The sequence below is a fragment of the Giraffa tippelskirchi genome, chromosome X, assembly GCF_054371585.1.
Source record: "Giraffa tippelskirchi isolate mGirTip1 chromosome X, T2T-mGirTip1v1.2.pri, whole genome shotgun sequence".
Taxonomy (NCBI): domain Eukaryota; kingdom Metazoa; phylum Chordata; class Mammalia; order Artiodactyla; family Giraffidae; genus Giraffa; species Giraffa tippelskirchi.
The window spans coordinates 94,051,622-94,075,390 of record NC_137289.1 but is presented as its reverse complement, the minus strand read 5'-3'; the positions used below and the strand labels follow the sequence as shown (position 1 = coordinate 94,075,390).

At 46.6% G+C, this 23,769-nt stretch overlaps 2 protein-coding genes across 3 annotated transcripts in view; one reads left to right on the top strand and one right to left on the bottom strand.

Moving 5' to 3' along the window:
• Positions 1 to 23,769, top strand: part of SYN1 (synapsin I) — a 55,062-nt gene that overhangs the window by 25,513 nt on the left and 5,780 nt on the right. For both annotated transcript variants that reach the window (XM_081567186.1, XM_081567185.1), the window contains exon 6: positions 23,255 to 23,317. In XM_081567186.1, the coding sequence (XP_081423312.1) occupies positions 23,255 to 23,317 (63 nt within the window). The remainder of the gene's footprint in view (positions 1 to 23,254; positions 23,318 to 23,769) is intronic.
• On the bottom strand, positions 15,506 to 19,121 carry TIMP1 (TIMP metallopeptidase inhibitor 1). The gene is made up of 6 exons (XM_081564209.1): positions 19,038 to 19,121; positions 18,011 to 18,139; positions 17,174 to 17,253; positions 16,865 to 16,991; positions 16,478 to 16,602; positions 15,506 to 15,779 (listed from the first exon to the last, which is right to left on the bottom strand). The coding sequence occupies exons 2-6, from the start codon at positions 18,129 to 18,131 to the stop codon at positions 15,609 to 15,611; spliced, it is 624 nt and encodes a 207-aa protein (XP_081420335.1). The 5' UTR covers positions 18,132 to 18,139; positions 19,038 to 19,121; the 3' UTR covers positions 15,506 to 15,608.

The following is a 23,769-nucleotide window of genomic DNA, read 5'->3' as shown; positions in this document are numbered from 1 at the left end:
CTTATCCATTTGTCTGCCAATGGACATCTAGGTTGCTTCCATGTCCTGGCTATTATAAACAGTGCTGCGATGAACATTGGGGTACACGTGTTTCTTTCCATTCTGGTTTCCTCGGTGTGTATGCCCAGCAGTGGGATTGCTGGGTCATACGGCAGTTCTATTTCCAGTTTTTTAAGGAATTTCCACACTGTTCTCCATAGTGGCTGTACTAGTTTGCATTCCCACCAACAGTGTAAGAGAGTTCCCTTTTCTCCACACCCTCTCCAGCATTTATTGCTTGTAGACTTTTGGATAGCAGCCATTCTGACCAGCGTGAGATGGTACCTCATTGTGGTTTTGATTTGCATTTCTCTGATAAAGAGTGATGTTTAGCATCTTCTCATGTGTTTGTTAGCCATCTGTATGTCTTCTTTGGAGAAATGTCTGTTTAGTTCTTTGGGCTATTTTTTGATTGGGTCGTTTATTTTTCTGGAATTGAGCTATAGGAGTTGCTTGTATATTTTTGAGATTAATTCTTTGTCAGTTGCTTTGTTTGCTATTATTTTCTCCCATTCTGAAGGCTGTCTTTTCACCTTGCTTATAGTTTCCTTCATTGTGCAAAAACTTTTAAGTTTAATTAGGTCCCATTTGTTTATTTTTGCTTTTATTTCCATTACTCTGGGAGGTGGGTCATAGAGCATCCTGCTGTAATTTATGTCAGAGAGTGTTTTGCCTATGTTTTCCTCTAGGAGTTTTATAGTTTCTGGTCTTACATTTAGATTGTTAATCCATTTTGAGTTGATTTTTGTGTATGGTGTTAGAAAGTGTTCTGGTTTCATTCTTTTACAAGTGTTGACCAGTTTTCCCAGCACCATTTGTTAAAGAGATTGTCTTTTCTCCATTTTATATTCTTGCCTCCTTTGTCAAAAATAAGGTGTCCATAGGTGCGTGGATTTATCTCTGGGCTTTCTATTTTGTTCCATTGATCTATATTTCTGTCTTTGTGCCAGTACCATAACTGTCTTGATGACTGTAGCTTTGTAGTATAGCCTGAAGTCAGGCAGGTTGATTCCTCCAGTTCCATTCTTCTTTCTCAAGATTGCTTTGGCTATTCAAGGTTTTTTGTATTTCCATACAAATTGTGAGATTATTTGGTCTAATGAGTGGCCTCTTTGCATCAAGTGGCCAAAGTATTGGAGCTTCAGCTTCAGCATCAGTCCTCCCAATGAATATTCAGTATTGATTTCCTTTAGAATTGACTGGTTTGATCTCTTTGTAGTCTAAGGGACTCTCAAGAGTCTTCTATAACACCACAGTTCGAAAGCATCAATTCTTCGGCACTCAGCCTTCTTTATGGTCCAACTCTCACATCCATACATGACTACTAGAAAAACCATAGCTTTGACTATATGGACCTTTGTCGGTAAAATAATGGCTCTGCTTCTTAATATGCTGTCTAGGTTGGTCATAGCTTTTCTTCCAAGGAGCAAGCGTCTTTTAATTTCATGGCTACAGTCACCATCTGCAGTGATTTTGGAGCCCAAGAAAATAAAGTCTCTCCCTGTTTCCACTGTTTCCCCATCTATTTTCCATGAAGTGATGGGACCAGATGCCATGATCTTTGTTTTTTGAATATTGAGTTTTAAGCCAGCTTTTTCACTCCCCTCTTTCACCTTCATCAAGAGGCTCTTTAGTTCCTCTTCGCTTTCTGCCATAAAGGTGGTGTCATCTGCATATCTGAGATTATTGATATTTCCCCCGGCAATCTTGATTCCAGCTTGTATTTCATCCAGCCTGGCATTTCGCAGGATGTACTCTGCATATGTTAAATAACAAGGGTGACAATATACAGCCTTGATGTACTCTTTTCTCAATTTGGAACCAGTCCATCGTTCCATGTCTGGTTCTAACTGTTGCTTCTTGACTTGCATAGAGGTTTCTCAGGAGGCAGGTAAGGTGGTCTGATAGTCCCATCTCTTTAAGAATTTCCCACAGTTGGTTGTGATTCACACTTTCTTTTTCTATGATCCAACAGATGTTGACAATTTGATCTCTGGTTCCTCTGCCTTTTCTAAATCCACCTTGAACATCTGGAAGTTCTTGGCTTACGTACTGTTGAAGCCTAGCTTGGAGAATTTTGAGCATTACTTTGCTAGTGTGTGAAATGAGTGCCATTGTGCAGTAGTTTGAACATTCTTTGACATTGCCTTTCTTTGGGATTAGAATGAAAACTGACCTTTTCCAGTCCTGTAGCCACTGCTGAGTTTTCCAAATTTGCTGGCATATTGAGTGCAGCACTTTAACAGCATCATCTTTAAGAATTTGAAGTAGCTCAGCTGGAATCCCATCACCTCCCCTAGCTTTGTTTGTAGTAATTCTTTCTATGGCCCACTTGACTTCACATTCCAGCATGTCTGGCTTTAGGTGAGTGATCACACCATCATGGTTATCTGGGTCATGAAGATGTTTTTTGTATAGTTCTTCTGTGTATTCTTGCCACCTCTTCTTAATATCTTCTGCTTCAGTTAGGTCCATACCACTTCTGTCCTTTATTGTGCCCATCTTCCCAGGAAATGTTCCCTTGGTATCTCTAATTTTCTTGAAGAGATCTCTCATCTTTCCCATTCTATTATTTTCCTCTATTTCTTTGCATTGATCACTTAGGAAGGCTTTCTTCTCTCTCCTTCCTATTTTTTAAAACTCTATTCAGATGGGTATATCTTTCCTTTTCTCCTTTGCCTTTAGCTTCTCTTCTTTTCTCAGCTATTTGTAAGGCCTCCTCAGACAACCATTTTGGCTCTTTGCATTTAGAGGTATTAGACCAAGGCAATTAGACTAGCCAAAACAATTATAGATGTAAAAATGGGTAAAGGGGATGTAAAATATCTCTGTTTATAGATTACATGATAGTATACCTAGAAATCCCCCAGAGATTCAATAACAAATTCAAACAATAATAGTAACATAGCAGAATATAAAACCAGCATACAGAAATCAGTAGTTTTCATATATACAACTAACCAGACAGAAGAGAAAACCCCATTTAAGGTAACAACAAAAAAGATAAAATGCTTCAGAATAAGTTTAACAAGAGATGTGCAAAGTTATATGCAGAAAAATTTAAAACACTCCTGAAAGACTCAAAGGTAGACTTAGACAAATAGGAAGGCATTCCTTATTTGTGGATAGGATAAATTAAGATCATAAAGATATCAGTTTCCCTTCTTAGGTCTCTATTTTTAAATTATAAATGTAATATGATCCCCCAAATATACCTAATAAGGTGTTATCTGGAGCTGGATAAGTTGATTGTAAAGTTCATATGAAAAAGCAAACATGCAAGAATAGCCAGGAAAATCCTGAAAAAGAAGAGCTTTGAGGAGGGACTAGCCTTTCCAGTCTACAAGGAGTTTAATGCTTTTGCAAGCAAACATTTTATGAAGCTTTTCTAATTTAAACAATATGACACACATGGATAGACAGACTAACATTTATAATTTAAAAATAGAGACCTAAGAAGGGATATCTTTATGATCTTAATTTATCCTATCCACAAAAATTCAAAGTCCAGATTTAGATCCATGTACGTATGGAAATTTAGTAGATGATACAAGTAGCAAGCTTTGTTTTTGACATTTAAATTCTTCATCCATCTGAAATTGATTTCCTTTCTCTTTTTAGCACTCTTACAAACATCTTTATTACATTTCTTTAACACTTCTCTACATCCATTACAGAATCGCTGTTGCATCCATTCACTTACATAATGCTGTTCTCAATATAGCAATCCCAGCACTCTTCCAAACATCTTTACTACATGTGTTCTTTAAAATTGATTTTCATATACAGTATGAGATAGGTAGGGATCCAGTTTCATCTTTTCCTTTATAGATAGCCCTTTTCTCCCCACTGATCTGGTATGCCACCTCCATCGTATCCTAAATTCCCCTGTATGTATGGGCAAGTTCAGGACTCTGTTCTAGTCCACTGGTCACTTTCTCTTTACCTGTTCCAATTCAGTGCTATCTTAATAACTATATTTTCTCATTAATTCCTGATAGTACCTCCTGGCTGTTTTGTAACTATACAAAGGCTATTTATGTCAGGGACAGAAAGAACGGGCCTTCAGAGGCCAAGAAGACAGTTAATGGTGGGTAATGGTGGCAGGTGATGGCAGAAGAATTAGATGTTTTGCCAGCCAGCTTGCCTCCCCTATTTCCTCTTTTGTCCTCAACAACACTGTACAACATGGAGAGGTAAAAGTTGGCCCTGGATTTGTGGGAGCAGTCTTGCCCAACCCCATACTTGGAAGCTGAGATGGCAGACACATCAGGACTCTGGCCCCGCTACCCTATCTACTCCCATCCAGTTTGCAGACCACCAGGAATCCTCTAGGATGCTCAGCTCAGTGTGTCTAAATATTTACCAATCAAGGGTGGCGTACAATTTGACTTCTCATCACCCCAACTTCCCTAACCTGGTGATCTGCTTACATCAACTTGGTTATGCAGACCTAGAGGGTGGGTTGCTATGGGAATAGGGACTTCTCTTTCCTTGCTACCTGCACTCCAGGTGATTTATGGCTCAGCAAATATTTGTAGAGGGTTCATGATGTGACAGGCAGAGTCTGACCCCAAGGCCTCTCTGGATCCAGTCTCTTCTCTGGGCCCAGGATTCATGGTCCCTGTGCTATAAGGAAAGAGAGGGTGCTTCAGGGTAAGAATCAACAGGGTAATTGACTTTGGGATTGTGTGAAAGAGAGAGTGCAGTAGTGAGGGAGCATTTGAAGGAAAAAGCAAGGGAGATATGTTAACAGGGTGGGGGACTTCATTTATTCCCTTTCTTTGTTTAACTTATTTTTTTTTAATTGAAGTATAGGTGATTTACAGTATTATGTTAGTTTTAGGTGTACAGCATAGTGATTCACAATTTTTCTTCATTATATTCCATTTATAGTAATAATAAAATATGGCCATATTCTCTGTGCTGTACAGTATATCCTTGTAGTTTACAGGGTTTTCTTTTGAGGGGCCAATTTCATTGAAGTGTAACAAATTCAGAAAAGGGAACATATCATAAGTGTATAGCTCACTGAATTTTCACACAGTGAACATAGTCCTCTCTTCTGCACCCAGATCAAGAAACAGAACATGAACCAGATAGATCCCCAGCACAGTAAGAAGCTGGGAGTCTTTTGGAGGCTTGAGGAGGTGGTGATGGGAGGTTGAAGGGCTTAGATTGGTTTATGATGTTGAAGAAAGTGAAGCATCCTCAGCCCACTGTGGCTGAGTAGAAGTCTGGGTCCAAGGCCAGAGGCTATTGTACATGAAGATTCAATAGCAGATATCAGGTCACCAAGGAAGACAGCAAAGTTTATGCCTTCATATTCTTGCACTCAGGGTCCCTCCACAGGGATTGTGCATAGTTGATACTCAGGTATGTGACTTTGCAGGGTTGGCAGGGAGGCAGCTGGGGGTGATTGGGCAGAACACTGCTCCATGTGCTTCTCTACATAGCTTCTGCTTTCAGAAGAGAAGGGCCACAAGGATGAAGGATGGGCCCAGAAGTCAGGGGCCTGTGAAAGGAAATAGCAAACAGCAGTGAAACAAGGAGAAGTGTGGATCAGGAAGGAAGGGAGAGAGTGAGGAGAAGGTGGAGGAGTGAAAAAAAGAATAGAACATGGAGAAGGAGCAGGGACAAGGGATCAGGAGAGGAAGAAGGGACCAGCAAACAAGAGCAAGGAACGGAAAGAACAGGGAAGAGCTGGATCTGTGTCTGCAGGCATCTTGTTGCTCAGTTGCCAATCGTGTCTGACTCTTTGTGACCCCATGGACTGCAGTACAACAGACTTCCCTGTCCCTCACCGTTTCCCAGAGTTTGCCCAAATTCATGTCCATTTAATTGGTGATGCCATCCAACCATCTCATCCTCTATCACCCTCTTCTCCTTCTGCCTTCAATCTTTCCCAGCATCAGAATCTTTTCCAGTGAGTCAGCTCTTCCCATCAGGTTGCCAAAGTATTGGAGCTTCAGCTTCAGTATCAGTCCTTCCAATGAATATTCAGGGTTGATTTCCTTTAAGATTGACTGGTTTGATGTCCTTGTTGTCCCAGGGACTCTCAAGAGTCTTCTCGAGCACCACAGTTCAAAAGTATCAATTCTTTGGTGCTCTGCCTTCTTTATGTACAGTGCTCTCACATCTGTACATGACTACTGGAAAAACCATAGCCTTGACTATACAGACCTTTGTTGGCAGAGTAATGTCTTTGGTTTTTAACATCAAATCCCTTATGAATATACAGTAGAAGTGACAAATAGATTTAAGGGACTAGATCTGATAGACAGAGTGCCTGATGAACTATAGACAGAGGTTCGTGACACTGTACAGGAGACAGGGATCAAGACCATCCACATGGAAAAGAAATGCAAAAAAGCAAAATGGCTGTCTGAGGAGGCCTTACAGATAGCTGGGAAGAGAAGAGAAGCGAAAAGCAAAGGGGAAAAGGAAAGATATTCCCATCTGAATGCAGAGTTCCAAAGAATAGCAAGGAGAGATAAGAAAGCCTTCCTCAGCGATCAATGCAAAGAAATAGAGGAAAACAATAGAATGGGAAAGGCTAGAGATCTCTTCAAGAAAATTAAAGATACCAAGAGAACATTTCATGCAAAGATGGGCTCAATAAAGGACAGAAATGGTATGGACCTAACAGAAGCAGAAGATATTAAGAAGAGGTGGTAAGAATACACAGAAGAACTGTACAAAAAAGATCTTCATGACCCAGATAATCATGATGGCGTGATCACTCACCTAGAGCCAGACATCCTGGAATGTGAAGTCAAGTGGGCCTTAGAAAGCATCACTATGAACAAAGCTAGTGGAGGTGATGGAATTCCAGTTGAGCTATTTCAAATCCTGAAAGATGATGCCATGAAAGTGCTGCACTCGATATGGCAGCAAATTTGGAAAACTCAGCAGTGGCCACAGGACTGGAAAAGGTGAGTTTTCATCCCAATCCCAAAGAGAGGCAATGCCAAAGAATGCTCAAACTACCGCACAATTGCACTCATCTCACACGCTAGTAAAGTAATGCTCAAAATTCTCCAAGCCAGTCTTCAGCAATACGTGAACCATGAACTTCCAGATTTTCAAGCTGGTTTTAGAAAAGGCATAGGAACCAGAGATCAAATTGCCAATATCCACTGGATCATCGAAAAAGCAAGAGAGTTCCAGAAGAACATCTATTTCTGCTTTATTGACTATGCCAAAGCCTTTGACTGTGTGGATCTTAATAAACTGTGGAAAATTCTGAAAGAGATGGGAATACCAGACCATCTGACCTGTCTCTTGAGAAACCTGTATGCAGGTCAGGACGCAACAGTTAGAACTGGACATGGAACAACAGACTGGTTCCAAATAGGAAAAGGAGTATGTCAAGGCTGTATATTGTCACTCTGCTTATTTAACTTATATGCAGAGTACATCATGAGAAACGCTAGGATGGAAGAAACACAAGCTGGAATCAAAATTGCCAGGAGAAATATCAATAATCTCAGATATGCAGATGACACCACCCTTATGGCAGAAAGTGAAGAAGAACTAAAGAGCCTCTTGATAGAAGTGAAAGAGGAGAGTGAAAAAGTTAGCTTAAAGCTCAACGTTCTGAAAACTAAGATCATGGCATCTGGTCCCGTCACTTAATGGGAAATAGAAGGGGAAACAGTGGAAACAGTGTCAGACTTTATTTTTTTGGGCTCCAAAATCACTGCTGATGGTGAGTGCAGCCATGAAATTAAAAGACGCTTACTCCTTGGAAGGAAGGTTATGGCCAACCTAGATAGCATATTTAAAAGCAGATACATTACTTTGCCAACAAAAGTCCGTCTAGTCAAGGCTATGATTTTTCAGTGGTCATGTATGGATGTGAGAGTTGGACAGTGAAGAAAGCTGAGTGCTGCAGAATTGATGCTTTTGAACTGTGGTGTTGGAGAAGACTCTTGAGAGTCCCTTGGACTGCAAGGAGATCCAATCAATCCATCCTAAAGGAGATCAGTCCTGGGTGTTCATTGGAAGGACTGATATTGAAGCTGAAACTCCAATACTTTGGCCACCTCAAGTGAAGAGTTGACTCATTGGAAAAGACCCTAATGCTGGGAAAGATTGGGGGCAGGAGGAGAAGGGGACGACAGAGGATGGGATGGTTGGATGGCATCACTGACTCAATGGTCATGGGTTTGGGTAGACTCCGGGAGCTGGTGATGGACAGGGAGGCCTGGAGTGCTGCAATTCATGGGGTCGCAAAGAGTTGGACACGACTGAGCGACTGAACTGAACTGAACTGAACTGATACTGTCTAGGTTTGTCATAACTTTCCTGCCAAGAAGCAATCGTCTTCTAATTTTATGACTGCAGTCACCATTCACAGTGATTTTAGAGCCCAAGAAGAGGAAATCTGTCACTGCTTCCCCCTTTTCCCCTTCTATTTGCCATGAAGTGATGGGACCCAATGCCATGATCTTAGTTTTTTAATACTGAGTTTTAAGCCAGCTTTTTCAGTGTCCTCCTTCACCCCCGTCAAGAGGCTCTTTAGTCCCTCTTCACTTTCTGCCATTAGAGTAGTATCATCTGCATATCTGAGGTTGTTGGTATTTGTCCCCGAAATCTTGATTCCAGCTTGTAACTCATCCAGCCCAGCATTTGTCATGATGTTCCCTGCATATAAGTTAAATAAATAGGGTGACAATAAACAGTCTAGTTGTACTCCTTTCCCAATCCTGCACCAATCAGTTATTCCATACAAGGTTCTAACTGTTGCTTCTTGACCCGCATACAGGTTTCTCAGGTGTCAGGTAAGACGGTCTGGTATTCCCATCTCTTTAAGAGTTTTCCACAGTTTGTTATGATCCACACAGCCAAAGGCTTTAGTGTAGTCAATGGAACAGAGTTAGATGTTTTTCTGGAATCCCCTTGCTTTCTCTGTGATCCACCAAATGTTGGCAATTTGATGTCTGGTTCCTCTGCCTTTCCTAAACCCAGCTTGAACATCTGGAAGTTCTCAGTTCATATAATGCTGACGCCTAGCTTGAAGGATTTTGAGCATAACTTTACTAGCATGGGAGATGAGCACAACTGTCCGGTGGTTTAAGCATTCTTTAGTACTGCCCTCCTTGGGAATTGGGATGGGGATTGACCTTTTCCAGTCCTGTGGCCACTGCTGGGTTTTCCAAATTTGCTGACATATTGAATGAAGCACTTTAATAGCATCACCTTTTAGGATTTTAAATAGCTCTGCTAGAATTCCTGCAGGCATACCTGTAGATAATCAGGACCCCTCCCTGATATATTCGTCCCTGAGCCCCTTCCAAGACTACAACAACTCAGTGCACATTCTCATCCCTCAAAGAGCCTAAAGGGGGTGAATGCCACTCCCTGATGGTCAGTAAAGTGTGACCAGATGTCTCGGCTGGGACAGATTGTGATCCCCAAGTGCTCAGTCCCAAAGATCCAGGACACTACGGATTGGGGACAGAATTTGCTGTGGATGGCCAAAATCAGGAGCACAGCAAGCTGGGATTAGGAGTACTTGGTAGAAAATGCTCCAGGGAGGGGACACTTTGTTCTAGGGCTGGGACAGAGAGAGGCCTGAAGATGAGGTACCCATGCAGGGTAGGGGCATGCAGGCTGGCCTGAGATAAGGAATTCCTAGAAGAAAACTTCTCCCCAGGGATGTCACCACCACTGTGGTGTGTAGATAGATAGATATAACCACATTGCTCTTTATATTTGAGTACTTTCATGACCCAGAAAAATTGATTCTGGATTTTTTAGAACATTGATTGTCTGTGAGGGGGGAAAGGGGAAAGGGACTCTGGGACTGAAGAATACTTAATGGATGAGGGGCTGGGTCTTAGTATCACATCTCTAGTTTTGGGGCCTCAAAGACCCACCCTATTCCCTCAGCCAGAGCAAGGTCAGAGGCTTGTATTTTGGTGAGGAGACAGGTATGGTGAAGGAGGTGGGCAGGGTGCCTTGATGTTTTGAATTCATAATGCTTCATGGTCTCAGTAAGAAGACCCAGCAATTAAGTCACAGGGATTAACGGTGGGAGAAATGTGTCAGGGGATCCCTTGGGTTTCAAACATTCAAGATTTTCCCTGTCCCCTAGTCTCTTGGAAAATAAAAAAAAGTTTGCAGAGCAACTGTCGTTTAGGTTCAACCACCTCACAGGGCTTTATCCACTCTTCTGGAACCTCACTGTGAGTCCCTGCATTAGAGGCCTTCCTGAGGTCTGCCCAGACTTACCCACATCTGAGTTACAATAAATAGTGTAGGGGTGTGGTTCGTAGCACCTGAGGGCCAGCCTGAGGCTGGTCAGGTACAGAGCCAGGAACAAAGCAGGGACCAGCAGGAAGTTGGGACTAATGGCAGGGACCTGGAGACACAGTAAGGGTGAGGGGAGTTGAAGCATGAGCTTTTCCGGGCCCAGCTCACCCTCAATCAGGAGAGGATTCAGGGAACATTTAATTAATACTACTGCTTTCCAGGGGCCTGGAGCCAGAGGAGGCCCTTGTGATGTGATGCGGGGAAAGGACACTGAGACTTGCCCTCTGGTACCAGGGGCCCCACCTCCATCCATCAGAGCTGTAACTCTTCACAAAGGTTCAGCGGGAGGCCCAGGCTCAGTGGTGGATAAATAGTTAACAATAAAGAGGTGCAGCCTGAGCATTCCTGCCCACATGAACTCTCTATTTTGCTTTTGTAAGAGCTCATATCTTCAGCCTTCTATTGCAGTGGGGACTGGTATTTGGGGAGTGTCTGGGGTTCTAACAACTTCTTATACAGACTTTCAACTAATCTCTTTTTTCAAGCTCCACCTTCACCTCTACATCCAGAGAGAATGTGTGCCCTAATCATTTCCTTTGGTGGGCGCTCTACAGTATAACTGGGGTTGGTCCTCAGATTTCATCACTACTGGCATAGGAGGTGTCCCAGGCTGGAGAGTGAGACCTAAGTGTCAGTCAGTATTGATGAAAAGGAAGAATTGTTCTACCTCTTCATCTGTCATTGGGAGTATGGAGAAATGTTTCAACATATAGGGTAATATATTGAGAGGTGTTCCAGCAGGGAGATTTTCCAACTAGAGATATCTAAGGATGGGGAAATGTGTCAGTGGGGAAGGGTGGTCAATCAGTAGGGGCTATATGGATGGATGAGGTTTTATGAATGGAAATATTTTTCAAGTGAGCTTAGCAATGAGGTAGATATCAATGGTGGGTATTTCTGAATGGTTCTGAATGGTTCTGTATGGTAAGATTTGACCATGAGAGCATTTTGATAGACATGTCTGAATGGGGAGATATGCCAGTAGAATGTATTCTTGGGAAGATTTGTTGATAGAGGTTGTCAATGAGAATTATGTCATAGAAAGGTATTCATGAATAGAGAGATTTGTCAACTGAGTGGTCATAGGAGATATGCCAACGGATTGGGTGATCATCAAGAGAGATATTTGTCACTAGAGTTCATCAGTGGATGATAGATTGCTCCTGGGTATTTGTGAATGGGGAGATTTGTCAGTGGGAGGTCATCAATGGAGATATGTCAATCAGATGTTTATGAATAAAGAAGGTAGCTCAACAGAGGAATTTGTTACTGGGATATTTGTGGAAAATGGAATTCGTGCAGTGAAGAGAGGGGACATTTCAAAGGAAAGACTTGCCAAGGGCTTAGAGATTTGCCACCTGTCGTATGGCAGCAATAGAGATATATAAATGTGATGATTTGTCCACAGTGAGGACTTTTTAAGTGGGGTAAAGTCTCATATAAATAAGAAAGTCTCATATAATAAGAAAAAATAACACATGAGCATATTAAATATTTGTTACATCTCTGGGGAAGATTATCAGGATGATGAGTTAAACTAAGGTGTCCAGGGTGCATTCAATTATTACTACTGATATTATACATTATTTCTAATATTGTAAACTATCATTCTGACATTAAACATGATTTTCAATATTGCAAATAACCATTAGTGATACAGATGATCACTATTAAACATTAAATTACATTTATCATACTACTCCTAATTAATACTTACAAGTGCTGTATACCTAGCCCTGTTCCAGGCACTTTACATGTTTAGTTATATGCCTATGAGTTAGGCATTCTTTTTTTACCAATCTTACAGAGGTGGAAACTGAGGTATAAAGAGGTAATGTAATTTCCCCAAGGTCACAGAGCTACTACATGGAATGGGCAGGATTTGAATGCAAATGACCTGGCTTGAGTGTTTAGGTTCTTAATCACTACACTACACTACCGGTCTAGACATTTAAATTACTGTAACATTATACAGGAAGTTATTGTTATGAGAGTTTCGTGTGTTTTGACACCCCCAAAATACCCAGTGGGTGAATGCACTCATTAATCATCCTCCAATGCTAGCACAGACTTCAGAAGAATTCTGGATAGGGACTACAAGGCCCATCTTTCAGGGAGATGCTGGGAAAGGTTGAGGGCAGAAGGAGAAGAGGACATCAGAAGATGAGATGGCTGGATGACATCACCGATGTTATGAACTTGGACAAACTTCCAGAGATGCTGAGGGACAGATGCTGCAGTCCATAGGGTTGCAAAGAGTCGGACACAACAGGGCGATTGAACAACAACAACTGAGGCTTGGGTGAGAAGGGCCAGTTCCCAGGCTACCCATGGAGCTGGACCCCATGCTGCACACCTCACAGGACTGCCACCCCCCTGCCACTTGCTTCTTCTCAGCCATCAGAGTCTCTTCCAATCAGAGATTCACACACAGACATGTGGAATGCTAGGGGTAAAGGGCAACTCAGTTTACTCACTTTAGTGGATTTTCTCTTTTTTTTTGGCTGCAGTGCAGCATGTGGGTTCTTAGTTCCCTAACCAGGGATCAAACCTGTGGCCCCTGCATGGGGAGTCTTAACCACTGGACCACCAGAGAAGTCCTTTAGTTGATTTTCTAGAAGAGTGGTGGGGGGTGTAATGACCCCAGGACTACACATATCTTGCCTGGAGCTCCTGCTGGGGTCTGGGGGAGGTGATCTTGTATGCTGAGACTCTGTGAAAAGGGCTGCAGTAGGGCCTGGTGGTTACCCCATGAAGCACTGAGTCCTGATCCAGGGCACTACCTGTAGGTGGGCAGGTTGGCAGGAGAACCATTTCCACAATAGGCTCCATCCTTCTACTGCCACTTTCTACTTCACCTTCCTCCCAGGGGTAAAATAATGGAGAGCTCAGGGCACTTCCCAGGTCTCTCAGTGGTAAAGAATCTGCTTGCCAATGCAGGAGATGTGGGTTCAATCCCTGGGTCGGGAAGATCCTGGGAGAAGGAAATGGCTATCCACTGCAGTGTTCTTGCTTGGAGAATCCCATGGACAGAGGAACCTGGTAGGCGATAGTCCATGGGGTTGCAAAGAGTTGAACATGACTGAACACACATGCATACATGCAGAGAACAGGCCCTGGAGTCAGGAAACAGTGTAAGAGTACAGGGAGCTGGTACTAGGGTTTGGTGAACTGTCAGAAGCTGCCATACTCTTGCAGGCAGCTGAGCCAATAGAGACAAGGCCACCAGAGCCCAGGTCCTTCCTTTGTACCCATCAGCAGAGGCTGCCATTTGCCCCTTTTGGTGGACAGGGTTCAATCCTCCCAGGGCATAACCAATATGTAAATATTAAGACACAAATTGTTGCTGGACATATCTGCACAGGTAGCCATTGGATGCTCAAAATCCACCCATCCCTGGGACATACCTTGAGCCCTGGCAGAACCTTCCAGGAGTACAAAAGGACATGGACCAAGAGGATCCAGGGGGCCATACTTGATGACCCAGAATGTCCTGGAGGAGACCTGGGTTCTTACCAGTAGCACCAGTAGGTAGTCTGATGGGAGTAAATTTGGAAGTCTTTTCCTTTGACAAAGTGAAAGTGTTAGTCACTCAGTGTCCAACTTTGCGACCCCATGGACTTTAGCCTGCCAGGGTCCTCTGTCCATGGGATTCTCCAAGCAAGAATACTGGAGTGGGTTGTCATTTCTTCCTCCAGGGGATCTTCACAACTCAGGGATTAAGCCTGGGTCTCCTGCATTGCAGGCAGATTCTTTACCACTGAGCCACCTGGGAAGCCCTTCCTTCGACAAATATCTATGTAAAGCACATTTCGGTCAACAGAACACATGAGTGTTTTACTGAACGTTTGCACCAATCTGAAAGCCCAGTTCCCAGGGGCCTCACTTCAGTTGGATCTTTGGAGTGTAAGGGGCAGGTTCTAGGGGCTGGGAAGGGCCCAGAAGGGCCTGGGCCAAGCTGGGTAAGCAAGAAGTCATAGGAAGGGAGTGTTTGGAAGGTCTCTCACTCAGGTTTTTGGGAGGAAGATGAACCAGAAAGGTGAGGCTTGAGTCTAGAAGCCTAAGTTTTGGTGAATGGACAGCTGTGTAGGGGAAGGTGGAGGAGGGGGTGGGCTGATACACCTGGTTGGTCCTGATTTTGGACCCTAGCTACACTTCACTGCTTCAGCTGATCAAAAGAGGGAGGGGAGCAGAAGTAGGGGGGAGGGGAGAAGAGCAGAACTTGAGGATTTTCAGATCACACCTTCTCCCCCTCCCTCCTTGTCCCCAAATGAACACTTCCAAGGAATCTCCCATAGGCCATGGGTGGGGGACCAGGGCTGCCCTTTCTTCCAGAGTCCCTGGCTGGGTTATGTTGATGGGGGGGGACCCCTGGGCCTACTGGAAGTCTCCCCATTCACTCAAGTCAGACTCACAGTACAAAACCTAAGGTTGCAACAGTGACACCCACAGGTTTAGATGGGGTAAAATGTCCTCCCTGGATGACATCAGGACAGCGCCTGAAGTGAGGAGAGCTGTTTACGAATGATTCATAGGGCATTTGTCAATGAGCTGGTCCACTGGAGGGATTTGTGAATAGGGGAATTTGCCAGTGAGGTCACCATTTGGTATGCATGCATGCGTGCTAAGTCACTTCAGCCGTGTCTGACTCCATGACCCTACAGACTGTAGCCCACTGGGCTCCTCTGTCCATGGGATTCTCCAGCAAGAATATTGGAGTGGGTTGCCATTTCCTCTATCCAGGGGATCTTCCCGACCCAGGGATTGAACCTGAGTTTCTTACATCTCCTGCATTAGCAGGCAGGTTCTCTACTACTAGCGCCACCTGGGAAGCCCCTGCCATGTGGCAGCAGTAGGATAATTTCTGAACTAGAAAGCTCAGTGCAGTAGGAATTACAAATTAGTCTGGTAAAATGCTTTAAAGTATTGAGTAGAGAGATGATCCAGTAAGTCATGGTTGGTAAGGCAGGTTACATGACAGCAGTGCTAATGCCAATGAAGAGAATAATTACCAATACCGCAAACTGTATATAAAATATAAAAAGCATTTGATACCCCTCACTCCCTCAGCATTGGTCCCAGGTTACCCCCACCAGGTCATCAAGTGACATTGGTTTGTTCCCAGACACTACACAGGGAGACTGCCTGCTGGGTGGTAGTTCTTTATTTCATCCTTTTGGAGAAAGAAAAGTGGGAGTGGAAATAGGGGTGAACACTGTGCAGGCTTCAGCTTCTGCTGGGGGCAGGATTCAGGCCATCCGGGGCCGCAAGGACTGCCAGGTGCACATCCCTGGCTCCCGGGGCAGGCAGGCCAGGTGGCGGCTCTGGAAGCCCTTGTCAGAGCCTGTGAGCAGCTGGTCCGTCCACAAGCAATGAGTGTCGCTCTGCAGTTTGCAGGGGATGGATGAGCAGGGAAACACCTGGAGGAGGGGAGGGAGGAACAGCTCTGAGGGCTTCTCCTCCTGCCCCTACTGCCCCTCCAGAGGAGAACTTTCCACTACTCAGCTGTTAACATAGAGCTGCTAGGGAGACCTGGTGTCACCCCCTGTGGGTACGGACTCAAAAACAGTCCCTCTCATTGTGGGGAACAGTCATTGGGTTTGGTGAGATGACAGCAATCCATGTGAAGGATTAGCTTCCTGGAATGGTGGTGGGGGAGCAGTCAGGAGGGTCTCCTGGGGACCCGTCCCATTGGATGGAGAATAGCTGGCGGCAGCAGGGAACAACTGGCAGGCAGGAAACTTAAGCCTAAGAAGGAGACGTGGGGCTCAGAGACAGTCACTGGGGCCAGAGGACTTCCAGGGCCATCAGGGAGCAATCCTGAAACCCTCAGAGTGGCAGAGCAGTCACAAGGGGGAGTGAGAGGGACAGAAAGCAGGCAGATAGTCTAGGGAACTGCGAATCCCCAGGTATCAGACACAGGGCAAAGGAACAAGCAGAATGTCCGGAGGAACAGTCTTGGATTTGAGGGAACAGCAAGAGAGATCCAGAATATCTCTAGGGTTTGGGGAGCAGCCATGGGGACAAGGAATAGCTAGAGGGAGCAAGAAACAAGCCATGGTTTGGGGACAAGCCCAAGGACTGCTCTCCAGGAAGTGGGAAGTCTCCAGGCACTCACTGTGCATTCCTCACAACCAGCAGCATAGGTCTTGGTGAATCCCCGGCGCTGAGCAGAACTCATACTGTTCCAGGGAGCCACAAAACTGCAGGTGGTGATGTGCAGGTGCCCATTTGACAATTGTCCTGTGGCGGGGGTGGGGGGGAACGGCATGGTCAACAGGCAGCTTCTGATTGGCTGAGCCAGGGACAGAGTGGCACCAGATTGGTGTCCCAGGACCACCAACACCCGCTGGGCAAAGCCCCAGCCTTCTGATAGGCTGAAATTGGGGCATTCCTCATTTCAACGGGGACCATTCTTTTAGAGCCTCCCTTCCCTTGCACTTGCTCAGTTGCCAGGCAGCAGCGGAGCGTTGGTGTGGCACAGGGCGATGGGGTGGGACCTCACCAGCTATGAGAAACTCCTCACTGCGGTTCTGGGACGTGTGGAAGTATCCGCAGACGCTCTCCATGGCGGGGGTGTAGATGAACCGGATGTCAGGGGCATCCCTCAAGGCACTGAACCCTTTGAACATCTGTCAGTGGATGAGGGGAAGAGTCTTTTACTGACACAGTCCTCCCACTCCACATTCTTCCCTGAAGTCAGATAGCATCCTGAGATCACAGCTAACTTTCCCGCCAAACCGGTGGCCAGAGGCTTTTATTCTGATGGGGAGGAAGATGTTAGGAACTGCTGGGGCAAGAACTGAAGAGTTACCTTAGTCATCTTGATCTCATAACGCTGGTATAAGGCAGTCTCGTTGACTTCTGCATTCCCCACAAACTTGGCCCTGATGACTGCAAAACAAAAGGGGAAATAAAAACAAGTCAAAGGGACTACAAGGGGCCAATACAAATAATCATGATAATACTAGCAAAGCACATACTTAAATAGGGATTGCTGGATGCCAGACAACACCCTAGAGATTTATACATTTGTTAATTGCTTCATCTGTATGTTGAATGCCTATTCTTGGCCAAGCACTGCTTCAAGCCTTTTTCCTATATTCATCCTGTGTTTGTTCATGCAACAAATATTTTAGAGCATCTGCTCCGTGCCAGGCACTGTTCTGGGTGTCAGGGACACAGCAGGGAACAAAACACAGAAATCTCTCCCTTTGTGGAGCTCACAGTCTAGCTAGAAGAAGAGAGACTAAACATATGTGAAATAACTAAGTATATGGGAGGTTAGAAGGTAGTAAGTGTGATAGGGAACTTCAGAGCTGGGTGAGGGGGATCAGGAGTACTAGGGGACAGGGGTTCAAGTTTTGAATAGGGTGGTCAGGGAAAGTCATCCTGAGAAGGTGACATTTAAGGCAGCCACCCATGTGGATACCTGGGGGGATGGGTATACCAGGCAGAAGCAGGAGCCAGTACAAGGGCTCTGAGGTTGGTTTGGGCCTCGAGTAATCAAAAAAGCATGAGGATGCAGAGCAGCTAAAGCAGAGTCAGTGTGCTGAGTGGAATTGTTCTAGAGGTAGGCACCCTCGTGCACCCCACTGGACTGAGAGGGAAACCAAAGCCGGGAGTGTGTGGGCAAGGTGGGCACACTCACCGACTTCGGAGTTGCAGAAGGCCGTCTGTGGGTGGGGTGGGACGCAGGTACAGGCTCGGCTAGGGGCCGTGAGCCACAGCAGCAACAGGATGCCAGGAGCCAGGGGTGCAAAGGGGGCCATGGTGCGTTCTGTGGGGGGTGGGGAGGAGAGTTCAGAGGGCCCCCAGCCCAGCTGATCCACATACCTGGGCAGGCCTCCCACCCCACTCTACACCACACCCCTCCACCCACACACACACGTGCGCGCACACACACACACGCACACACACACACATGCACACACACACACGGAGTGGGGATTTTAAGGGGCTTGGGGATTTGAGAACCCAGGAGAGTTTAGGGGGATAGGGAGTCAGGAGAGTTTAGGAGTTGTGGAGTTTGAGCAATTTAGGGCACTAGGTAAGTGGGCGAGTTATGGGGCTGCAGTGTTTAGGGGGCTGGGGGAGTTGGAGAATTTCGGGATGTTAAAGAAGTGGGAGGGTTGAGGAGTTGGGGCTGAAGAATTTGGGGTTAGGGGAGCTGGAGGAGTTTGCGGGGAGGTTGGGAGTTTGGGGGTTGTGCATATTGAGTGGTAGAGGAGGTGGGGCAGTTGAAGGAAGTTGAGGAATTTGGAGGAGCTTGGATTTAAGGAGTTGACAGAGTTTCAGGGCTTAAGGGGGTGGGGGTGCCTGAGGAATTAGGGTGCAGAGAAAGCTTTGAGTTTAGGGAGTTGGGAATTTGGGAGTCTGGGGATTGTGGGGGCTGGGGGAGCTTCGGGGGTTTGGGTTGCTGGGAGACAAAGAGGGCATTTAGGGGAGTTGGCAGCTTGGGAGGCAGCTGTGGCTTTAGGGGAGCGGGGGATGGATGTCAGGGGTTCAAAGGAGTTGGGAGTGTTGGGTTGAGAGTGATTCCAGCCCCCCGCCCCCGCCCTTTTCCCCTCCTCCAGCCCTGGGTCCTGGTACCCGCCGGCCGGGCTGAGAGCCGAGGGTGAGGCAGGGAAGCTCCAGCCCAGTTCCAGGCCCCGCAGGCTGCCCAAGCCCCTGCCTACCTCTGGTGTAGCCTCTCTGGGCGCTGGGTCTGCGGCGATGGCGGCAGGGCCTGAGCCGCGGAGGATAAATATCCACGCGAGGGCGGGGTAGCAGCAGCGGTAGGAAACCACAGGCCTCCAGGCTTCCTGGATGCATTACTCATCCGCCCACCATCCGTGGAGGCCAAGGGGCGGGCCCTGGGCTGCCGAAAAGGAGATGCATCCTTCTACTCTCCCTCCCCAAGAGCCTCGCCCTGACCACCCCCCTCCCCCGTCTCCACGTCAGGCACCAGTCCCTCCAGGCGGTCTCAGCGGAGGGTTACAGGCAGGATGCCGCCCAATTCAATTCCCTAAAGTCTCCAGAATCTAGCTGATCACCCACATCCCCCAAAACTCCTCATGGGTGAAGCCCAAATGGTTCCTTCCTTCAATAAACACTTCGGTGTGCACCTATTGTAGGGGGAGGCAGAGAGCAAACAAGTGGAAACAGTGGAGGGAGATAGGACAGGTGAATGGAGGAAGGATACAGTGGGGAAACTGAGGCACGGGGAGGTTAAATGATTTCTCCAAGCTCACAGTTAATAAGTGGCAGAACGTGGATTTGAACTCAGGTCGTAGAGCCAAAGCCTGGGTCTTAACCCCTCCCAGAAACAAAAACAAAAACAAAAAAAAGGCAAACAGTCAGCATTTGTATAGCACCAACTCACTTCATGGAGAAGGAAATGGCAATCCATTCCACTATTCTTCCCTGGAGAATCCCATGGACAGAGGAGCCTGGCAGGCTACAGTCCATGGGATCGCAAAGAATCAGACACAACTGAGCAACTAACACAACTCACTTCAAGCTCATAATAAGCCTCTGAGATGGTTATTGATCTTATTCCCATTTCCCAGAGTTGGCACAGAGGAACTGAAGAACTTTCCCAGGACCACAGGGCATGGCTGGGATTTGAACCTAGGCTAACTGGTGCCAGGATCTTAACCCAGGCGGGGCACAGTCCTGGCAAGCAGGGAACCTGCCTGTGAATGAATGAGCATTGGGGTGGGGGGAGCTGAAAGGTGGTGAAAGAGGCCAGTGAGTCAGTAGAAAACAGATCCCCTCCCATCCTGCCCTCCCTCTTCCCCATCAACCTTCCCATGCCCCTGGTGGGGGGTGGGGTGAGACAATCTGTCCACCAGCTTCCAGATGCTGCCTGGATCTTCCCTGGGGTCCTGAGAAAGGGCTCTGAGGGCCAATTATCCTCCTCGGTTGGTTCAGGGAGGACAGACCAATAATAATGATGATAATGATAGTGATGATAGCAGCCTCTTCCGGAGCACTTACTATATACTATGCCCTGAAGCCTTCGTGTAATTCTGTCATCAGATCTCTGTTACCTCCTTGCTAATTAAGCTTGATTAACTCAGCAAGGTTAGCACAACCATCACCATCACCAATACCACCACAACAGAAACTACTGCCAGCACTTGGGAGTTCTTACTATTACTACACATCAAACACCGCTCTGAAATCTTTGCAACTACTCTATCTGTCATCAATCCCGATTACCTCCTTGTCAATTAATATTGGCTAACCTAGGGATGTTAAAACCAATAATAATAATAGTGCTCGACACTTTTTGAGGATGGAGGCTTCCTGTGTGCCAGATACTAAAGCCAGCACAGGCTTTAGCATGCCAGTGCTAAATGTTTTGTCTGAAATAGTTGTTGTGTTCCTCACAAAATCTGTTGAGTTAGAGACTGTTCATGTTCTCATTATCCCGATGAGGAAACAGACAAAGGGGTCGAGTGATTTTCCCAGGAATGAGAGTGAAGAAATGACTCTTTGGGTTGGGGCAGAGGTGGTGGTGGGGAGGACTAGATAAGGGGGAAGAGACATAAACCAGGAATTTGGAGAAGCTGATTGTGAAAGTGGGGAGTGAGAGTGAATGAGCCGGGGGCTGAGTAAGTCGGTGGTGGGGCAAAGGGAGAAGTGAGGACAGGGAAAGTCCTGCTGCAGCCCCTCGCTGACCCTGCTTCTGACGCCAGCTCTGTGTCTGAAACCTGAGTCAGCACAGAGTTTTGCCCACTGTCTACACATGAGGGGTTTTTGTGTGGATGCAGGTTATTGTGCAGATCTCGAAACTGGTGGGGTTTCCTGGAGGGGTAGTCCAGCTGGTGTGGCCACCTGGTGAGGTGGGTGTGGGGGGTGTGGGGGGTGTGGGGGATGTGGGGTTCAGCTGGGTGTGCAGACACCTGACAGTCCTCCCACACACCAAGTGCTTGGGCCTGATTGTGCCCTATGTACAGATCAGGAAACTGAGGCCTGGAGGGGGTTAAGTGACCTGCTTGGGGTCAAACATGGCCTTAGGAAGAGGAGAGGCCAAGATTCAAACCTAGGGCTGGCCCGGGGATCCCAGTGTTCAGAGATCCCTACAGGCACAGCATGTGTGGGCACACACACACATACACACAGTGTTGTGTTCAGGCTCAGGTCCAGAGAAAACAAAAGGTTTATAAAAGGGGCCTAAAAACTTCAGGGGGGAGTGTGCATGTGCGCTTACACATAGCATCCTGTTGTGTCTCTGCCTCTGAGGGTTATGTGTGTGGTTTTAGGTGGTGTGTGCTCCTCTGTGTGGTGTGCGGTATGTGTGCAGTGTGTGTGCGGTGTGTACCTGAGTGTTTTGGATAGCCCACTATGTTCTGTGTTGTTCTGTGTTGTGTCTGCCTCTGTAAAGCAGGTCTGGGTTGCGCATGGAATTGAGGGTGTGCTGTCACCTCTGTAAGCTGGGTGTGCATCTGTGTTACATTACCTGCCATTTCTGCCTGGTTTGCTTGGAACACTGTCTAAAGCATCCTGGCAACAAGGTAACGACTCGGTGCTTCTCAGCACCCCATCATGACGCCACTCATTTGGGAAATGAGGAAGGTGGGGGGCGGTGGAGGGAGAGTGAGGCCTGAAGGTCAATCGGTCACCCTGACCTTGCGGGCTTCCTGTGCCTGTGTCGGGAACTGAGAACCGCCACCACCCCAGCAGCCCCTCCGGGAATGCTTCTCTCTACCCTGTCGCCCGTCCACACGGCGGAGGGAGGGCACAACCCTGCGCGTGCATCCATGTGTGGTGAGGCTGGGGTCAGCTAACTCAGTTCCCTCTACCCTGCCCAGGGTCAGGGGAGACTTGAGGTATCCCCGCACCTGAGTGTGTGTGTGTGTGTGTGTACATACACACCCCAGAGTGTTGTTCATGTACTTAAGAGGTTGTGGGTGTCCCTAGTTGTGTGCATGCCTGTTGGTATATATGGCAAGGCACATTTTGTATGTATGTGTGTCCAGGAGAGTGATGTGTCTCTGTGTTGTGGGTCTCAGTGCTTCTGTGAATACCTAGAAGTGTGTGTACCTCTGGATGTAGGGTGGATCTTTCTGTTTGTTGTGCATATGCCTAGGAATATTGCATGTGTATGTGAGTGTTGAATATGTACCCAGTTCTGTTGTATATGCCTGTCACACTTGCGTGTGCCTCTGAGGGTTGTGTCTCAGCATTGCACAGGTAGTCTTCGTGTTGTGTGTCCCTCTGTTACATGGCTTTGGGTGAGAGGAGGGCTGTGTGTACGTCTGTGCCCAAAAGTATGGACTGCATGTCTACAAGTGTTGAGTGTATACTGCTGGGCTGGCTGGCTGGCTGTGAGGCCAGAGAGCAAGGCGTGCTCCAGAGCCTGTGTTGGTGGTGCGTCTTTCCATTGCCTGGGTCTCAGCATGTGTGGGAATCTCTGGGTGTGGCAGTGTAGATCTGAGTTCTGAGGGTTTGTGTGTCTCTGGGTTGTGTACGTGTGTGGAGGAGATGCACACACAAGGCCTGGCTGAGGGGTCCAGTTGCTACATGCTCATCACCACACCCCTACACACACACATGCACACACTCACTTCTCTATCATGCATCCATTCACTGTAAAAATAAACTTTCCCTTTTCCGGAAAAGTCCCCCACCCCTCACCCATGCCTCTGCCCGGGAAAGCAGAGGCGGGAAGTCTGGGACTCGGGGGTGGTGGAGGGAGGGACAGGCAGGCAAGGCTCTGGGTTGGATTCTGAGCTCCCAAGTGCTGTGTGACCCCCAGCTGCTAGCTGGCTATCTCTGACCCACCTCTGGTGGGAAAACGGCTCTCAGTGTGGCTCCCACTGGATGGGCTCCCCTCACCCCCACCACAAGCTGTCAGCCCTCCTGCCCTGACCACTAACCACACTCTGCCTTTCCATCCTACCAGCTCAGCAGCACAACGTACCCTGTGGTTGTGAAGATGGGGCATGCACACTCTGGGATGGGCAAGGTAAGTCCCCAGGTGGGGTTTGGACCTGTGTGCTTGTAAATGATGCATGTTCCTGGCACTGTGCAGGTGTAAGTACAGGCATACCTTGTTCTATTGCACTTCCCTTTATTGTGCTTCACAGATACTTTTTTTTTTTTTTTTTTTTTACAAATTGAAGGTTCATGGCAACCCTGCATTGTCAGATGATGGCTAGCATCTTTTAGCAATATTTTAAAATTGAGGTATGTACATTGTTTTTTTTAGATATGTATTGCACTTAACAGAATACAGTATAAAGTATAAATACAACTTTTATATGCACTGGGAAACCAAAAAATTTGTGACTTGCTTTATTGTGACCTTCACTTTATCGCGGTGGTCTAGAACTAAATCCACAGTATCTCCAAGAAGGTATGCCTGTAGAAGTATATTGTGTATTCAGTGAATAAAATAATTCTGTATGTGTGTCCTTT